General features: G+C 43.3%; 1 protein-coding gene across 1 annotated transcript in view; it reads right to left on the bottom strand.

Annotated features, from left to right (window-relative positions):
* Window positions 1-4,909: 4,909 nt before the first annotated feature.
* Window positions 4,910-20,487, bottom strand: part of TRIT1 (tRNA isopentenyltransferase 1) — a 39,785-nt gene continuing 24,207 nt past the window's right edge. Inside the window, exons 3-11 of the mRNA XM_084874635.1 lie at window positions 18,032-18,130; window positions 16,921-17,066; window positions 14,779-14,921; window positions 12,468-12,579; window positions 11,984-12,096; window positions 11,662-11,739; window positions 8,613-8,722; window positions 8,181-8,298; window positions 4,910-5,940 (exon numbers count right to left, since the gene is read on the bottom strand). Of these exons, the coding sequence (XP_084730761.1) occupies window positions 5,771-5,940; window positions 8,181-8,298; window positions 8,613-8,722; window positions 11,662-11,739; window positions 11,984-12,096; window positions 12,468-12,579; window positions 14,779-14,921; window positions 16,921-17,066; window positions 18,032-18,130 (1,089 nt within the window). The 3' untranslated portion in view covers window positions 4,910-5,770. The remainder of the gene's footprint in view (window positions 5,941-8,180; window positions 8,299-8,612; window positions 8,723-11,661; window positions 11,740-11,983; window positions 12,097-12,467; window positions 12,580-14,778; window positions 14,922-16,920; window positions 17,067-18,031; window positions 18,131-20,487) is intronic.

Raw genomic sequence — 20,487 nt, 5'->3', positions numbered from 1 at the left:
CAACTCCCTGACTTTGCAGCTGGGGAAGTGGAGAGATCCGCCCCCAGCAAGCTATTGGAGCTCACTGGTTAAAGCAGCCTGGAATTCGGTGTTCTTTCCACGTTACTAATTTAGTGGAGTCTGAAAGTTGCCCACCAAGATCTGCTCTCCCATTCTTCCCTGGCACATGGCTCCTCTGCAGGCAGATGCCATCTGGCTGAATTTATTTTTTATTTTTTTATATATTTTATTGATTTTTTACAGAGAGGAAGGGAGAGGGATAGTTAGAAACATCAATGAGAGAGAATCTTCGATCAGCTGCCTCTTGCACGCCCCCTACTGGGGACGTGCCTGCAACCAAGGTACATACCCTTGACCGGAATCGAACCCGGGACCCTTCAGTCCACAGGCCAATGCTCTATCCACTGAGCCAAACCAGTTTCGGCCTCTGGCTGAATTCTTGCCAACGGAAAGTGAGCAGCACCCACACGCCGGCAGGATCTGGGCAGTGAGGCATCGCGTGTGCCTCCTCCATGCCGTTCCCTTCCCACTGGCTGGAACCACTGGTGACCCAGCTTCAACCGCGCAGGTTATGACAATTCCCCCGAGACCGGAGGCAACATGATATAAGGAACCTGTGTCCCTGAATGACCGCTGGGAGCAAAGCTGCCCCACTGACCTGGACTGCTCACTTCAGAAACGTTAACTCCCCTCAGAGCTGTTATGTGAGAAACAAACCTCTTTGTTTTCTAAGCCACCGCATTGTTGAGTCTGTTACAGCAGCTTAGCTTTTTACCCTAATACAGCCATGCAACGTCCTTTGTGTATTCAGAATAGCTTTACAAATGACCAGTTAACCATCTTTTCAGAACAGAGCCCTAACCTCCCAAGTATGTGATAATCAAATAATGGCATTCCTTCCTGTGGCTACTATCCCAGAATGTCTTCGTCTGGTTAAATGCTATTTAACGAGTGAAACGGATCACTTATGGAGAGACTTACTTGGTTTTCATGCAATTAATTCAACAAATACTTGCCTTTCTAGACGCTGGGGATAGATAGAAAGGTTCCTATGTTTATAAAAGCTTGCTTTCTAGTGAGTAGTGTTGTTTTGTTTTTAATGTTGTGTTGTTTTAAGCAAAAAAAAATCTTTGTGGAATGTGGAACTTAGGCTAAGAATACAAATGACTGCAAGTTACAAAGGATCAAACCACGTGCCTCTATTTCAACTGTTTTCTTGTTTAGCCTTAAAAATCAGTCAAAATATTTTAAGGACTAAGAATCCTGTTTCCTTTTCAAAGTATTTCCTAACTGCTTAGATCGGCATTGTCTGAACTGTAAGGAGTGTCCAAAGCCTAGTCAAAGTTTTTTACTTTGTCAATTGCATCTCGGTAAACCTGGGGAAAACTTTACTGACAGGTAGAGGGCTTACTGAGTGTTGGAATTAATTACCCAAGCCATCCAGACAGCACTGCTGCGGCTGGAGATGGAGTACCTGGGCTTGCACGGGGATTAGCTGAGGCCAGAGGCCGAGATGGCGCTCCTCATCCTCACCGTAGGCTGAAATAGCCCAGAGCTCGTCTCTATGGTCTTTCCCTCGCCCACTGTCAAGTGAGATTTGCTGAGATTTAATAGGCGAGCGCGAGGTCTGTCCTGGCTGTGCCACAACTTGCTCCCCGACTACAGAACTTCATGCCTTGGGCCTGTCCTCCATCTGTACAGGGCGACGTGGCTCCTTCCATCTCGACATTTATGACAACCACAGAACCACTTCCCTTCCCTGCACTCAACAGCCATGCCCTTCAGAGGGAGCAGGCAGAGAAGGGAAAGTACCTGAGGGAGTACTCAGACCCAGCACCCAGCAGACCTCCAGTGTCCGGCTTCCCCAGGTTCTGCTGCTGGTGGCGAAATTCCGTTTATAATTTCTAACAATCACAGTGCCTTAACCTTTGTAGGCGCTTCCTTAATATTAGGCACGTTATTGTTTTTCTTCCAAGAAATTCCTCATTTCCAATTGCCAAGAGCAGCAATTTTCAACTGATGTGCCACAAGAATTTTTAAAACATGCAATACCTAGGCAGGGACACTACACTGACCTCTTTTCCCCTCGATTGTCAAATTAAAAAGTTACAACAGCCAACACAATAACCATCCGGCTATTGGTCACACTGGGGAGAAAAAAAAAAAGTATGTGGCATGTCGCAGGGTTTTAGTAACTGGTTTATGTGCCACGAGATGGAAAAGGCCGAGACTCGCAGCCAGAGATAGCGATGGGCTGAATGGGAAGTTGCTGCACCCGGCATTTCAGATGCCAGGATTAAAGGCTTTTTGAGGTAGGATTGTTAAAACTAGTTTTTCCTGCTTGTACACCGGAGCTTTTAAAAAGCTTTCAAACACATTTGGCAACTCGAGTGAAGAGCATTTCATGAAGACTGAGGTCCTCTCTGAAAACGGGCAGCTTCACTCCACAGCCGGGGAGCACTGGCCGCCGCTCGCCGGCCGCAGGGTTAACAGGAACCGCTCCCGCCGGCGAACAGGAACAGGAATGGCCTCTCCCCCAGAGCTGCGTGAGAAGACCATGTACAGAGTAAACACACCTCCACTTCCAGTGGGAAGATGTGGCTTCCCGCCGTGTCAGCTCCTGAAGTAGTGAATAAACTGTGAAAATGATGCCATGCTTTTTAAAAAAATATTTTTTTATTGATTTCAGAGAGGAAAGGGAGAGAGAGATGGAAACATCCATGATGAGAGAATCACTGATTGGCTGCCTCCTGCATGTCCCCCGCTGGAGGGGATCAAACCCCCAACCCGTGAGTCCACAGGCCAACGCTCTATCCACTGAGCCCAACTGGCTAGGGCTCTGCCATGTTTAAGGTGAAGGCCAACATGGGGGAATACAATGCTAATTTCCTCTTTGACCAGAGAAAAATTTATTCTCAAGATTCAAATTAGATAAAGCGGAGGTGGGAGCTAAGATGCAATAAAACTCAAGGGAGCCAGGGCACCCCGCAGACTGGGAGAGGGAGAAGAGAAGCCACTGATGACAAGTTGCAAAACCCAGCTTCCCAGGTCACATGGCAGCATACCCGCTGCCCTGGCCCGACTCCTGCCTTGGCATCGCGCCGTGCCGCATCAGGTGCCTCCACACAGCCTCCCGACACACGCGCTCCCTCCCACGCACCAAGGTGAGGCGCTGCTCACAGCCTGCTCTCGCAGCAAGTGTCCCTCCTTTGCAGCCCGTATCACAGGCATAATCCTATAATTATGTGATCCATGTGGACTTCTTTATCACCACGTATTCCCGGAGCCTAGCATAGCACATGGCACTTAATTTCTAAAATATTTGCTGGCTGAGTGATGGGCTGGCCATAGCTTGAGAGTTTATCAGAGGCTGCTTTCACTGGGGGACCCTAGGGTGGTGGTCAGGGCCAAAACAGGAGAATTGACAGGTGGCAGGAGAAATCCATGTATACATAGGTACTGCCAATAGATAAGGTGACAGATGAACATAGTATGTGCTATATGGCATCTTTGGGGTAAGAGAAAAAATAATATATATATATATATATATATATATATATATATATATATATATTTGTATTTGGTTTTGCTTAAAAATTCTTGAGATATGTAAGAAATTAGTAAGTGATTATCTATGGGGGCAAAGGGGCATGGAGGTGGGAGTAAAATTTCTCAATGAATGTCTTTATATCATTTTAATTTCTGATTTTTTTGTAAAAAAAAAAAAAAGTCTGATAAAAAATAAAACTTTAAAATATTCAAAGAAAAAGAAAGGAGTGAAGCTATGGAATTTATAGTTCTTTTACTTCACCCTCTCCTCATATGCACAGCTAACAATCCGTTTACCAAGAGTTGCTTTTTAAGGTCTAGCAGAAGTGCTGTCTTCCACAACCCCTTGCCCTCCCTCAGAAGTGAAATTCTCCACTGTCCACAGAGCCTTTGGTATTTTCTTATTTAGGTTGGTTGTCTGTGTATATATACAATATTTATAACCTTTCTGAAAGCAAGAATCGCCTCATTTAAAAAAATATATTTTTAAAAAATATTTTTATTGATTTAAGAGGAAAGGAGAGAGGGGGAGAGATAGAGAAAAATCATTGATCGGCTGCCTCCTGCACTCCCCACACTGGGGATCGAGCCTGCAATCTGGGCATGTGCCCTTCACGGGAATCAAACCTGAGACCCTTCAGTCCGCAAGTGATGCTCTATCCATTGATCCACACCAGCTAGGGCAAGGATCACCTCATTTTATCTCTGTATTCCCTTTTGCCTAGTTCAGGGACTCTCACAAATAAAATATTACTTGAGAAGAGAGTTATTGCTTAATAGGTACAGAGTTTCTGCTTGGGATGATGAAAATGTTTTGGAAACAGTGGTGATGGTTGCACAACACTAAGAATGTAATTAATATCAACTTAAAAATGCTTAACTTTATGTTATATGCATACATACATGTACGTAACATTGTTGGCAGCTCAGGTCATTCCAAAAAAGAGAGCTTCAACTGGAGATAACTTATATCTCTAATAAAATGAATAGATAGTATAATTACATGAAGAATACCAAATTTGAGAAAAAGCCATCTGCTGATAACAAATCATATGTATATAAACTAGATATAGACATATATCTCTTTTTAAGGACTAAAAAAAGCTCTTTCCAACTTTTTCTTCATTTAAAATGTAGATTCCAGCCAAAACCAGTTTGGCTCAGTGGTAGAGCATCTGTCTGTGGACTGAAAGGTCCCAGGTTCGATTCTGGTCAAGGGCATGTACATTGGTTGTGGGCACATCCCCGGTAGTGGGTGTGCAAGAGGCAGCTGGTTGATGTTTCTCTCTCATCGACGTTTCTAACTCTCTCTCCCTCTCCTTTTCTCTCTGTAAAAAATTAATAAAATATATATAAAAAAAAAATGTAGATTCCACCCTAACTGGTTTGGCTCAGTGGATAGAGCATTGGCCTGCGGACTGAAGGGTCCCAGGTTCGATTCCAGTCAAGGGCATGTACCTTGGTTGCAGGAACATCCCTAATGGGTGTGTGTGCAAGAGGCAGCTGATTGATGACTTTCTCTCATCGATGTTTGTAACTCTCTATCCCTCTCCCTTCCTCTCTGTACAAAATCAATAAAATATATATATATTTAAAAATAGATAAAATGTAGATTCCAAACTCAATAGAGATAGTAGTCACAGTAATTGTCACACAATAAATGCCAATGTCTTTAGTTTTTCAAACCCCATGTCACAGCCACCTTGGTCTGATTCTCTCCTCTATGGAATTCCAAGAACTGGCTTGGTTCACCTAACCATCTACCTGGGGGCAGTCCCCTCCTGCCATCCACTCAAATCCAGAACTCCGATTTGTGGGGTGCATGATCCTTCGTCATCTATAAAAGTGTCTGGAAGTTATCGATATTTTTAGCCAAAGTCAGGGACATAAAACTCCTTTTTGGAGGGATATAGTGAATCCTAGTATTCATCACCAAAAAGATCTCCTCAAGTATGAAAAAGTGCAATCTGTGCCTCTTTTAAAAACAGAACCTTTAAGGTTAAAAGAGAAAATCCCTCCCCAATCTCACATTGCCAGACACATCAGCCACACAGGAGCTGACGAGACCTGCTGTTCCCGTGACTTTAAAACCACAGCCCTGAAGGAAGGAAAATGGCGGAGCTTTCTGCACAGTGCTCCTCCGCCCAGACTGGGGTGCGGACGTAACCCTCCCTCTGGAACTAGATCCCGCCACTTTTGCCAAGGCCCCTGGACATGTCCCTTAAACACTGGACTTCAGGTCTTCATCATCCCGCCCTGTGGATCTGTCCTCCCCAAGCTCTCTGTCTCGGTCTGGGGAAACACTCTGACTTCCTATGGTGCTGGAGGCCTCCGAGTCCAACCGTCTTCTTTTCTTCAGTTGGTGTAAGTGGGATTTGGATTTCATATGTGCTAAAATAAAACAAAACAACAACAAAAAATACAAAAAAACTAATTAGGCTTTTCTAGAATCAATCCTAGCAGCATATAAAATTAGCTATGCAACCCTTCTGTTTAATCATAACAAGAACACATGTATTGGTATAGCTGCTTAGCAATTTTAAAGGAAGAATAAGTTACATGGCCAGTGAGCTAGCAAACTAGAGCAAGCTACCATGGGTCACACGCACCCTGTAGGTGCTTTACATCACTAATCCTCCCTAAAACCTTGCAGACAGTACTACGCAGCTCATTTTATACAAGAGGAAACTGGAGTTCACAGAGGCCTTACACTGTCCAAGACCACACAGCAGGTGACTCCTCAGCTTACCTGTAGTTCTACAAAGGGGCCAAATTTTCCAGAATCAGGACTCAACTCTCTTTTTTGGTATAGGGCTCCCCAGTCACAGATACATTTCAACTCACGTGACTAAAAAGTTAAAAATTCAAACCCTGGTCTGTATTACAGGACAGCTGACCGGCCTGCCACCGGACTGCGGCACCGAAATGCCCTTCCTACTGCTTCCCTGCTCTGCAGGCTGCCCTCCGGCACTGCCCTCCCTCTGCCCGGGCCAGATAAGCCATCTGAGTGACTGACCCACAAGGCTCACATTATGCAGACACACAATGCTCCGGGCAGATAACAAGAAACCTCCTCTGACATCCCTCTGAGGGTCCACAGAAGCAGTCAAGCTACTGCTGCCTGATAGCAATTTCTGACCTCTCACTCCAGACAGCCCCCACCCTCTGACTAACTCACACAAGCTCCTTTTCACTAGCCTGTTCTTTTCAATAAATTCTTATTTGGAAAACACCTTAAAAAAAATAAACAGATTAAATTCTATTTCTACATATTTAAATAATCATTTTTAAAGGGTTAACAGCAAAAATAAATAAGGAAGAGGTTAGAAGTCAAAGGAAAGTTTACTTGGGGGGAAAAGTCAGCTTTGTTCTCTAGCTAGAGGCTAAGGCAAAAAAAAAAAAAAGGGGGGTGGGGTGGGGGTGGGAGGGACACTCTGGATTGGCTCTCCCTGGCAGCAGGAGGCAGGGCAGGGACTGACAGATGGCACTATAGAGGAGCTGATACAGGCCAAGCTCACAAAGGCTCACAAATGTCGCTTCTCTAGGGCTACCCCTGAAGGACACTGGACAGATCGAACCACCAAGTTTCCTCTAGAAAAAACAATCAGACACTCTCTCTCTCCGCTCCTTTCATCATTATAAACCAATGACAATCGAGGCTTCTTCTGCTGCTCGGGCAGTCACAGCCGTCCCCAGTCTGACAATGGAGTTCATTTTGCCAGAGTTACCAGTTAATAGACTTAATCATTCTACTGGTTGGTATGGGGAGAAAAACCAACTTCTGTAATAATCCCATGCAAAGCAGTCCTCTGAACAGAAGGGTCCCAGGCATCAGGTAGTCCGGCTGTGCATAAGAGGAGTGAGCCTTAAACAAGTTTCTAAATGCGACACAAATGCACGGCTTGGAGGCTGAGGCCCTTTGGGATCTGACGGGTGACTACAGAAATCTGAGGGAGTGCGGTGTGACTCTGGCGGAGGCAGATCTAGGCTCTGAAACAGAGCGGAGCCTTCACACAGGGCCGATCCCTGCTGGGCCAGAAGCACCTTATCAAGGAGACATTGCCCATAACCACCTTCTTTTACATGACTGATGGCGCTGCTATCACACTGTGCTAGGTTGAATGTTAAGTTCCCCTTAACACTTTTCATCAGTTTTAACAACCACCACCATTTCAACATTACCTTAAAAATTACTGAAGAGACACCACTTCTGAAGAATGTACTCAGAAAGAGTAACTGCCCTTCCTGCTCCTTTCCAGCCATTTCTGCTTGTTCGGGTGATTACCTGGCCTCCCTTAAAATCCTACCCCATCCCACTGAGGTCTGAATATGAAAGGCCAAGGAACTCTTATAAGGCAGGTCCACAAAAATCAAAGGACTCTGGAAGGTTAACTGTAGACCCTTCGGTATAAATTATCTACTCTAGCCGAGGGCATATGATCTTCCTTTGAAACTCAGAATACAGAGATAACGGTCCAATTTGGGAAGATAGCCATGAAATGTGAGTACAGGATCTCAGAGGAATCTGGCCCTCCCTTTACTCATACAGACTCTAGCCTTCAACCTAGCAAAGACCTTGAATTTCATGAAGGTAGCGTGTGACACCCCCTTACAGATTCCCCAGACTCTACCTGCCCATTCACGGTCCCCAATGATGATTCGACCACAGAGGTCACACATGTGAGAACTCCTCTTGTTCTCCGTTTTACCGGATGGCATCTTTACTGGATCAGCATCAGGCTTCCGGCCCTGAAATAGCAAAGGGGGTGGGGGTGGCAGAGAAGCATTCAATTCAAAGAGACTTGGATATCATTCTCTGATATTAAGGATAGTGGGATAGTCCCAAGATTCTCTTTTCTCATCCCAGAGAGCAGGTGGACTGTGAACAGACTTTAGCAACAACCTTTCTGAATGTGAAGGTAGAAACACAGCCTCCCGGATCTAAAAGCAGCCAGCCTTCTGCTCTATCCCACGGAAAAGAAGGCTGGGTTCCCAACAAAGGTATGAACTAAGGAAAGCTGTCTGAAAACCAGACAACAGGCACTACCATGATTAATAATCACCTGGATGAAACTTTGCACAATTTCAAAAGCAGGTTCAAGAACAGACTCCTCCCACTTCGAGATATCAGATACTTCTAAGCCATATATTGGGGGGACACTGGGACCAGGTCCTAAAGATGACAAAGAAAAGCTGTGAGAGGTCAGCCCCCCAGACCTCATCTATTCTGCTTCCAGGACTTCAATTCAACAAAGACTTAGAAGGTTGACTGGCCTGCAGCCAACAAGACTAGCTATATACAGAGTCTCGAGGGTGGGATCTTCCAAATCAGAAAGGAAAACAATATAGAGTAACAGCTCTAAAAACCACTGTGTGGGCTATGATGTAAAGATAGCGCACCACAGGAGGAAATAAGCTAATAGCCTGAAGTACTTCTGAATGGAGACGAGATTGGAGGTAGCCAAGAATACAGCTATCGGCATTTTATCCGTATGAGCCAGCCATGTTTGGTGTCTCTGCTGGTAGGCTCCCCAGTCTGAGGATACACTGAATTGCCTTCCACAGCTCCGTTAAGTCAGTTGCCTAACGGCAAAGAGCACTGCCCCATGGACAAAAACATCAAAGTCCTCAGGATGCCAACGGCAGGCAGGTGCTAGCCTTTTGATTGTGCCAACCACAAATAAGATTCTTCTTAAAATGGACGGGGCCGCACCTGCCACCACACGGAAAGGTGAGACCGGGAGGGCGCAGGCAGCATCCACAGCACACCTGGCCTTGGCTAAGCTCTGCACCTGTTTCCAGGCCACTCTATATTTTCCTTTCCCTCTGAGTCCTTTGTTGGGCTTCTGTGCCCTGTCTAAGCACCTTTCAACAAGTTCTCGGCTCCCAGCTGCTATTCCTGGCTTGAGTCCAAGGCCAAGCTGGGGTGGGGAAGTCCCCCTGGATTCTTGCCAGAACCAGATCCCAGCAGACCAGCCCTGGCCAATCACACACAGCTCCTGATTTGCAGGGCAGCTGTGCCTTTCACACTAGCGCCAGGACTGTGTGGGCATATGCATGAATGAGGAACGGGCATATGATGCACTGTGCCATCAGCCCCTCCTGACTTGGAGATGGGGGGGGGGGGGGGTTATTGTGGCTTTACCACAGAAGGAAGCTCCAAATCATTAAAAAAAAAAAAAAAATCTTTTGTTACAGACTAATTGTAGCCCTGGGGAGAAGAGAAGCTGCATTAGAAATTCGTAGTAGTGAACCTCCATTTCAGCTGACTCAGGCTTCCCCTATCTCACAGGACATGCAAAGAACGCAGGGTGAGCAGAAGAAAGTGTCAGGAGCCTCTTGGCACCGGTACAACAATGGAGAGCTCTGTCAGAGAGCGAGAGCTGGGAGGGAGAACTCCAGCAATCTGATGGTCAACAACACGAATCCAGGTGTTTATGTTCAGAGGCACCGAGGAGCAGGGTGGGCGGCCTCGCTGCCTTATCTGTAACTGAAAGCCAGAAGCATATTTTAAAAGTGCCCACAAGATGAAACTGGGGTTTCACTTATGATATATATATATATATATATGGCTAACATGCAAAGTGTCCCCTCAGGAGTTTAACAAGAGACCACGAGTTCAACTGCTCACTATGACATGCGCTGACCACCAGGGGGTAGTGCAGAACAAAGGAAGGCCCTGGCCCTGATCGCCAGCCAGGCCTAGGGACCCTGCCCATGTACAAATTTCATGCGCCAGGCCTCTAGTATCTTAATAAGCACACCATTTCTTACCCAAGGCCAATACAAATGCTGTCCAGCTAAAGTTATAACTACAGGAAACAAGAAGACTGGTGGAAAGCAGAGCATGGACTTCAAAATCAAGCCTGCATTCAATACTCTACTGCTTAATAGCTAGGGAATTCCTAGCAAGTTATTTAACCTGTCTGAACTTCCATTTCCTTACCTGCAAAAATAAAATAATACCTGGAAGGCAGAATAATGTATGTATAGCACCAAATTTAGTACCAAGTATCAAATGAATGAGATTTTCCTTTCCTTTTCCTTAAAAGTGCTATACAGCCCTGGCCCATGGATATTCAGTGGTTGAACATCACAGGTTCAATTTCCAGTCAAGGGCACATACCTGGGTTGCAGGCTCGATCCTGGGCCCCAGTCAGGGAGCAGGTGGGAGGCAACCAGTCATGGGTTTCTCTTTCATGGATGTTTCTATCTCTCCCCTCCCCGCCCATCTCCCTCCCTTCCACTCTCTCCAAAAAAATTAATGAAAAAAATATCCTGGGGTGAGTATTAACAACAACGAGAAAGTGCCACCTAGGGGGCGGGTACAGGGTATAGGGGGTTACTGGGGGGGAAAGGGGAATATCTATAATACTTTCAACAAGAAAGTTTTATTTTTAAAAAGTGCTATCTAACTAAAATTAAAGGTGAAGCAGTTTGAAGCACCACATATCTGAACACAAAACACTCTGTTGAATATTTTGTCTTTTTATACTGCTCATATGGCCCCAAAACCATGCTAATTAGGAAAGGCTTCCTACAGAAATTTGATTGCTCTTCAAAATTAGAAGCTAAAATCAACCCTGAGCACCAACTCTGCTAAGATGTTGCTATTTTGCTCTTCCCAGTTGGCAGCCAGCATGCATGTGTTCAAGGCACAGGGCAGACTCCTCATTGGAAAGACTTGTTTTCTGAGACATCACAAGAAAATATCCCTGGCCAAAACCGGTTTGGCTCAGTGGATAGAACATCGGCCTGTGGACTGAAAGGTCCCAGGTTCGATTCCGGTTAAGGGCATGTACCTTGGTTGCGGGCACATCCCCAGTAGAGGGTGTGCAGGAGGCAGCTGATCAATGTTTCTCTCTCATCGATGTTTCTAGCTCTCTATCCCTCTCCCTTCCACTCTGTAAAGAAGCCAATGAAATATATTAAAAAAAAGAAAAAACAAAAGAAAATATCCCTGAACAATCAATTATGCAACAGACACCTACCCAGGTCATGTCTCCAATCTTAATACAGGTCCAGAAACTGAAGTTCATTTTCTGGGTGAGCTGAGGGCATCTATACTCTATTGAACATATACCCGGGGATAAGGAAAAACATAAGACTTACTGCTCAAAAAGCGATTTTTAATCCATCGGTTTTGCTTCCGGGCATATCTCTTAGTCACTTGTTTCAGGGCCTCAATACCTGAAAGATCAAAGTAGATGTAAGGACCTCTAAGTACTTTTCACCCTGCCAAAGGCAGGCCCATCCCGCCCAGGGTAAGAGAAATTAGCCACAGCAGCACACTAGTGGACACTTGGTCGACAAAAACCTTAATTCTGAGCCTCGGCCATTTGGGACTCTTCTAGCCTGAGCGCTCTCAGACCACACCAGCGGGGAACTCCGGCACCCAGGATGCCCACGGCGGGAGAGACGGAGAAATCCACACCTTTCTTTAGGAGCTGGTGACCAGTCTCGGGCGTGCATTTCCCCTCAGTGGTCAGGTACTCGTGAAATTCCTTGAAGCCAATTGACTGGAAGATACCGTGTTGGTAGTCCTGGCTGGGAACAGGAGAGGTCAGCAGAGGAGCCAGTGCACCTGAGCACTAGCAGGGGCCTTGGAGATGATCCAGCTGAGCCATTCCATCCCTCAGAGGAGGAAACTGAGATCTTGAGCAGTTATTTCCTCTCTGAACTCCTTCCTCCACCACCCCCACCAGCTGCCAGGTTACTTCCCTTGAAAATTAACTCCTGAGAATGCCTGGCAGATTAGAAAACTGCAACTGGAACAAGTACACCAAACCTCCTCCATCAAGCCTGGCCAAGGACAAAGGCTAACAAACAAGAGGATCCAAAGCCAGTATTATGGTTGTAGTCTTTTGACCATGAGCAAGGGATGGAGAGTGGGTTAAAGTAATAAGTCAAATCCTCACCTATTTTCTTCAACTTTCTTCTGATTATAGCGTCTGTGAAAATCTCTTAGTTCATCCAAGAGCCCAGCAGCAAGCATGTCATCCACCCTTTTATCCAAGCGCTCATCTAGAACTTGAACCAAATTAACCCATCACCGGTAAGCCTGGTGTAGGTGTGTAACCATACACTTACATGAATGGACATGCTGCACAAAGAAGAAAATTTGTTCAAATGGAAGAAAGGGTTCAAATGCAAAGATCTCTAATAATAAAAGGCTAATATGCTAATTAGACCAGATGTCTTCCAGGCATCCTTCTGGACGAAGCCAGGGCTGGGAGGGAATCCCAGGTCCAGGTGCCTGCCAGCGGCTGGAGGGAAGCCGGGTCCCAGTGCCAGAGGGAAGCCAGTGCCAGCAGCTAGGGGAAGGAAGGCCTACCCTTGCATGAATTTTGTGCATCGGGCCTCTAGTTATATAATAATTCATATGACATTTAGTCACACTAAGACTCTGCAACTCCAATGAAAACAGCCAGAATGAAGCAACATCTTATTATTACATAAAGAGAAAGCATACAATTGCACCTTTTAGGGAGAACAAGTATTTTTATTTTATTTATTATTTATTTAAATCCTCACCTGAGGATATTTTTCCATAGATTTTTAGAGAATGAAAGAGAGAGGGAAAGACAGAAATATCAATGTGAGAGAAACACATGAATTGGATGCCTCCTGCATATGCTCTGGCCTGGGCCAGGGAGGAGCCTGCAACTGAGGTACATGCCCTTGACCGAATCAAAGCCAGACCCTTTGATCGATAGGCTGACACTCTATCCACAAATATTTTATTCTCAAATGGAATGTGTATCTATTGTTTATTTTAGAGGCAGCTAAGAACCCCCTGGTTTACCCTTCTTACTTTTTTCTATCATATTTGTTATTCTAATTTTGTGTTATTTCTCATTTTAAGAATTCTCAGATGACTCCTTCAAAAGAAAAAGGAACTTTAGTCCAAAGTCATCCTTGGTGTATCCTGAACAATTGAACGAAGAGTGAGAGGTCATAATCATTCAGATGCAATGGTCAAATACAACTTTATTATAAATCAGATACTATTATATTATGCTAAATTACAGGACATTTTTATTTACAAAAATTTAATTATGGCCCTAGTCAGTGTGGCTCAGTTGGTTGGGCGTTGTCCTATGCACCAAAAGATTCAATTCCCAATCAGGGCACATGATAGAGGATACAAGCTTGATCCCCCACAGAGGGAGTGCAGGAGGCAGCCCATGGATATTTCACTATCGCATCAAGGTTTCACTCTCGAATTAACATTTCACTCTCCTTTCCACTCTCTCTAAAAATCAATTTTAAAAAATCCCTTTAAAACTTTTTCCATTATGAAAACACTATCTTTTTCTATAAACTTATAACTAAAATTAATAACAAATTTTCACCATTTCAGTCATGCTCTTCTACCCCTCGGCCACTGCTATTTCACTGCCTGCAATGGCACTAACCCATGTTTCTGTCTTCCTAAAAAGTTTGCATTTATGGAGGACTCTAGATGTGTCAAGCACATTCTCAGTGCTTTACATTATTAACTAAACTAATCCTCAACGAAGCGGTGAGATATGTGCTGAAACGTTATCTCCATTTTGCAGGAGAGAAAATGGGGAGCACAGAAGGTAAAGTAACTTGCCTTAAAACTCGCATAGCTAGAAGATTCAGGAGTCTGAATCCCAAACAGTCCGGCTCTCAATAACCACACTACACTGCCTATTCTCAAAAACAATCTCACCTTTCCAGTCCTAGCTCATAGGTTACCTGTACAGATTGGTCCCTGTCTCCCCGTACAGAGCACCCATCACTTTCTAGCCAACATTTGTCACAACGTAGTACCTCTCTCATTATTTGTCGCCCCACCAGACTAAGAGCAGGCACTGTGTCTCATATTCATCTCTGAAATCCAAGTACCATTCAGAATACTTGACACTTCAACCTCTTCCACAGGAGCTTCCCTTCTCTTTAGCTTTCTCCTTTGGATCTTCCCTGGACAGAATCTCTCTTCCACCCCACTCACCCCATCTTATCCCACCCTTGATATCCCACCCTAGTGTCAGGGCTGCCCTCACTCCCTTTTCAGATAGACACTTAGGAGAATGGCACTGTGCCTTACTAAGTCAACAAATAATAGTAAATGAAAATTAATAACTAATACTTATTTTGTGTTTATTATGAGCCACTCATGGCTGTAAGCATGTTACATATAGTAATATATTATTATAAGATCTAACTCGAATGAACTCTAGGGCATCAAAGGGCTTTTACCTGTCTGGTTAGCATGAAGCCAGAGGATGCAAGGGTTAGGGAACTTCAGAGGGCCTCCAAGGGGACCACCACCTTCCTCTGCATGTTGACGATGAAGAAATTCACTGTGAGGGATTCCCGTCTCTTCAAACACTTGCAAACTCCTAAGTTATTTGGGGGTGGAAGGGAAGAAGGGGGTAAAAGTCATAGGAAATATTAATTCTCAAGGAGGGTGTTTATTATAAAACATCTCATTCTCACTTTCACTGCATAAGCCCATGAAGACATGAAAGTCCAGGTTACTATGATTCTATAGCTATTCAGAAAGGGGGCCTAAGAAAACTTCAGGTAAAGTAAGAAATAAAACTATTCCTTTAAACACATACCAATTTTTCTGAAATCAGTTAAACAGATTCGGAAACAACAGGTTTCTTCTACACAGACAGAATGGGACTTACTTTCAGGTAAGCAGTAAAAGAACTTGTTTGGGACACTTTGTTACAAGCCAACAAGTCTAGTCTCGCTAGAATGCCTTTCCCACAGTAGAAAAGTATGTTGTATAGCCAGCTCATCAACTTTCTATTTAAATATGTCTAAAATTCTGACTAATTCAGTATTCTACTAGCACAAAGACCAATGAAAAAAGAACTCACATACTACTCTTAAGCCACCATATACTCTGTCAGTATCTGTTATGTCACGCAGCACTAGGTAATTTAACTCCCAATTCTATACTCTACCACTCTGGGTGATTGTAATTTATCAGCATGAAAGGGATCTTTCCCTTCCTGACCCAGTTCTACTTCCTGAAACCCTAGCACAAGAGTAAAGACCCCTCGTTATTTCACATCACCGGTCATCCAAAGAGGACCTATGAGGAAAAAATGTACCGTGACAACATCTTCCTTTTCTGGAGGTTAGACTACAGGCTCAAACTAAAAGAAAGATGACAAAGTCCTCCAATCCTCTGTAAAGAAAGACTCTGGAGCTCTTACTTAGACTCGATTGACTCTTATGAAGACAAAGTTCTCAACTCATTACTAGTTTAGAAGTAGAAAATGAGGAGAGGTGCTAAGAGAGAACTACTTGATAAAAGGAGAGGATAATATGGACCAAGCTCCAGAATCATATCATAAAACAATATAAAAACAAATGCTCATCATAATGTTCCTGAGTTTTCAAAAAAAATTTTTTTAAATACTTTTATTAAAATGTTTAAATAAAATGTTTGGATACTAGAAAACATAACCTTCATCTAGACTATGTATTATCAACAAGGTGATATTGCCCTTAAGGAGGCAAAAACAACCCTTATTTACTATAAGGTGTGTGTCCCTCCAAAGGTCAGCCATACCAAAAAAATCCCATTATTCTCCAGGATTAAAATTTCATTGGTGTGAAGAAGGAAGGGGGCATAATTAGGAAAAACAATTCTAAAACGTTTCTAGGTAGGGTGGGAAACAATAATGAAAAAAGAATTCAGTAACATGATTTAGAACATTCATTTGAATGGAACACTTCATAATCCCTATCAATGTTGCTATATTTGATCTTTATAACCATCCACATAGTAGATACTTCACTAGATCTTCTACTCTGTCAGATACTCCCAACACAGAAAAATACAGCCAACACATGAGGCTGCAATTTCTAAACAACCTAAGAAAACATGACCTTATGAGTTCATGCACCACCTCTCTCTTCCCTTCAAGAAGATCTCCCTGTGTAAAGGTGAGCTGATCTATGAGACAGTTTATAACATCTGCCTCCCACTGGGAAAGCTGTTGGGGCAGAACTCAGCATTGCACAATCAATTATGAAACCCAAGTCACAATGTAAACCTACTGCATGCCAGGAAAACTTATATGAAAACTGTTATACAAGCAAAGATCAAACAGAAAATGAGGCAAGATTACATAGGCCCGAGGGAAAAACTATATTGTATATGCATTTTAAATGCAACAACAAAGGAGGGTACAACCATTTATTGAGGGAGTTGGTCTGCGGCAGTAACTCAGGGCCTCCTAACCTTCTAAGCAGCAACACATCAATCTCCACTAAATACTATCCTCAAACCTCTCTCTCATCACCCAGGCACAGTGAAGGACTCCCTCTCCTCCAGCTCTAAAGGGACTCAGGGGTCAGCGGGCCCGGGTTTCTCACCTGGCCACTTTGCGCTTGTCGTGTGGATGCAGCTTCGCAGCCATTTCGGGGTCCACCTGGCTTAGGCGTTTGTGAAGTACGTGGCCATCTTCCTTTTCAAGCTCTACTTTCCGGTCCACCTCTTTCTCAGTGTCCATCTCCTGGGGCTATTAAGTGTAAGTTTAGAGGTAAATTTAACTCAAGAATTCAATAAGCACCGAGACAGTGTATTACCAGGCACTCAGCTAAATGTTAGGAATACAGAATAGAGATGATTCAGAAGGTCTTGCCATACAGTGAGAGACAGATCATAAACAGAAAATCCCAATACATCATGGTAGTGCTGGGAGGCCATGACAAATAAAAGAGGAAGGGAGCCGAAACCGGTTTGGCTCAGCGGTAGAGCGTCGGTCTGCGGACTGAAAGGTCCCAGGTTCAATTCTGGTCAAGGGCATGTACGTTGGTTGCGGGCACATCCCCAGTAGGGGGTGTGCAAGAGGCAGCTGGTCGATGTTTCTCTCTCATCGACGTTTCTAGCTCTCTATCTCTCTCCCTTCCTCTCTGTAAAAAAACAATAAAATATATTTAAAAAAAAAAAAAAAAAAGAGGAAGGGAGACATACTCAGGTACCCTGCTTCCTTGTCAAGAATACAAATAGAAGAAAAAAAAAAAAAAGAAAAAGAATACAAATAGAATACAAATGGGTACCAGGCTAACATGTCTATATGAAGACATCCAGGAGTCGTGTTCTCAGTCAGTGTGATCAGAGTAGATCCTAATGGCCAGCACATAGTTTGCGAAGTCCCACCCTACGCAATAGCACCTCTGTGAGGAAGGTTAGTATTGGATATCTCCCTGACACAGAGATTGTTACAGCCAGGAAATGCTGAATCAGACTAGTGCGCTGCTAACTATATGGAGATGCTAATTAATCCACAGAGAAGCATTTTCCCCACACACAGCCCCTGCCCTTAGGCCTGCCTGGAGGAGCACACTTCACATATGGAGGTGGCATTCGCTTCAGAATATTAAGTTGGGAAATTACAGCTGCTGAGTGTAAGAAATAGGCAAGAGCCCTTCCACTAAAATTAGCTGGTAAGAAAAAAAAGAGTTACAAGTGAACTAAACATACCTTGGCACTGATAAGAACTTTCCAGAGTAGAGACTCAATGTAATAATTGGTTCCTCCCACGACAATAGGAATTTTGTGTCGGGCAAATATATCTTCAATGTGAATATTAAGAAAGACATCACAATATTTAATATCAGAAGAGAATCCTGACTCACTCAGAAAGGAGGGTATTAGCAAAAAACCACCTTCACTTGGAATTGATACTAGTCTTCAATGTTTCCCACGAGTTCTCAGAACTATTTCCTATCAGTTCTGGATGGACTGTCATAAACCAAAAGCAGATAAATGACTGTAATTACTTCCAATTCTAGGACTTTCTAGGCCTTGCTGCTAAAATTCAAGGCTTGCTTGGTATTCCAATCAGCTTAATGAGCACAAGTCCAAGGACTCTCACAGAACCAAGTGTCAGCTGCTCAAGAGGCACCAAGATGACATCTGACTTTGCTTCCTAAGGCAAAATACAAACTGGTTCTCTAAGACGTGGTCTAGACTCCGTCTTCCATTAGTATGTGGTAGTGGTGCACATTTCAGCCACTCGAGACTCCACTAGATAAACTGAGAAGCACTGGTTCTAGCAACGGATTTCAATGACCAGTTCCAGTTCTTGGGCATTTTTTATTCAACCTGAGCTTGTTTTCTCACCCGTAAAATCCTCAGGAGTTCTTAGAGGATTAAATGTGACAATGCAAATAAGTCCCCAATCACAAAGCCTGAAATATCTTTTCAATTGAGTAAGCGTTCAATTTATAATTTACTTTAGTCACTATTGTTTTTATGTCTCTGCTACTTTGAATCCTTTTCTTTAGAACTCTGTTGAACAGATGATAATTATCTGCTTTAAGAAGGCTTTGCTTCTGAGGATAATTGATAAAGAGACCTTCAATCCAAACAAAGACTCATTTACACACTTCTTTCCCTTGCCAGCCAGTCAGAGTGCACAGACAAAGATGATCTCTTCTATCAGAAGCCCACTAACCTTTCAGAAGTTGGGATGGGGTGGAAAGATGTTAACAATCAAGGATCATATAGAAAAAAACATAGTAGTTGTTGCTTTTTAACTTAAATTCTATATTGCCCTCCTTAAATTAAGTACAGGAAGTATACAATTACACAGTAGTTGTAATAAAACTTCAAATATATAATTAACAGCCGAAACTGGTTTGGCTCAGTGGATAGAGCGTTGGCCTGCGGACTGAAAGGTCCCAGGTTCAATTCCGGACAGGGGCATGTACCTTGGTTGCGGGCGCATCCCTGGTAGGGGGTGTGCAGGAGGCAGCTGATCGATGACTCAATCTCATTGATGTTTCTAACTCTCTATCTCTCTCCCTTCCTCTCTGTACAAAATCAATAAAATATATATTAAAAAAAAAAAAAATATATATATATATATATATATATATATGTATATATATATATATATATATATAAAACAAAGTGGAAAAGGACAAGGAAAACAAAAGGGGAAGGCTAAAAACAGTGATACCAAAAGTGGGGGGGAGAGTGAAAAGAGGGAGGGAAATAGGTAGTAGGAGACATTGAGTGAAAAGTTTAACTTGTTTGCACAAGCCAGGAAACTACCATGATCTTGGGCAAAACCCTTCTGTCTCTAACACCTTCATCTGTCTAATCAAGAAGGCTGACTGGCCGAGACCGGTTTGGCTCAGTGGATAGAGCATCGGCCTGCGGACTGAAAGGTCCCGGGTTCGATTCCAGTCAAGGGCATGTACCTTGGTTCCGGGCACATCCCCAGTAGGGTGGTGCAAGAGGCAGCTGATCAATGTTTCTCTCTCATCGATGTTTCTAACTCTCTATCCCTCTCTCTTCCTCTTTGTAAAAAATCAATAAAATAAAAAAATAATAAAATAAAAAAGGTGGATCCTATCTTCTAAAAAAAAATAAGGCTGACTGGCTACTTCTTAAGTTATTTTCAATTTTGAACTCTGCTTGTAGGTTCTTATCTAAATTCACTACATAGCCAATCCTATAAATGACCTGATTAAATCATCTCTATTGCCGATGCCCTTTGGAAATTTTAATTAGTTCTCCATTTTCTTTAAGTTCTTCCTGAACAACCAAATTGTCTTATAGCAACAATGAACATACTCTGGTGATTTATTTTAATTTCCAAAGGGTTTTCATATACATTATCTCATCTGATAAACTGCCTTGTAAAACAGGTAGGGCAAGAATTATTATCCACATTTAAATCTCTGCCATTTGAGAGGCAAAAAAATCTCATTATTTTTATTTGCATGGCCCTGATTAACAAGGACAAACCCTTTTTCATGTTTATCACCATTTCTGTTTCTTCCTTTGTGAATTAGTACTCATAACCTTTAATTTTTGTACTGATTCATAAAAGTTCTTCATATTTAAATGTATTAACATTTTGCTTTTCCTTGTTACAATATTTTCCCCCTGGTTTGTAGTCTGTTTTTAAATTTTACTTATGGTGG

The sequence above is a fragment of the Pipistrellus hanaki genome (genome assembly GCF_964339955.1).
Source record: "Pipistrellus hanaki genome assembly, chromosome: 2".
Lineage (NCBI taxonomy): Eukaryota > Metazoa > Chordata > Mammalia > Chiroptera > Vespertilionidae > Pipistrellus > Pipistrellus hanaki.
Note: the sequence above shows the minus strand (reverse complement) of the source record. Positions and strands in the feature narration are given on the sequence as shown.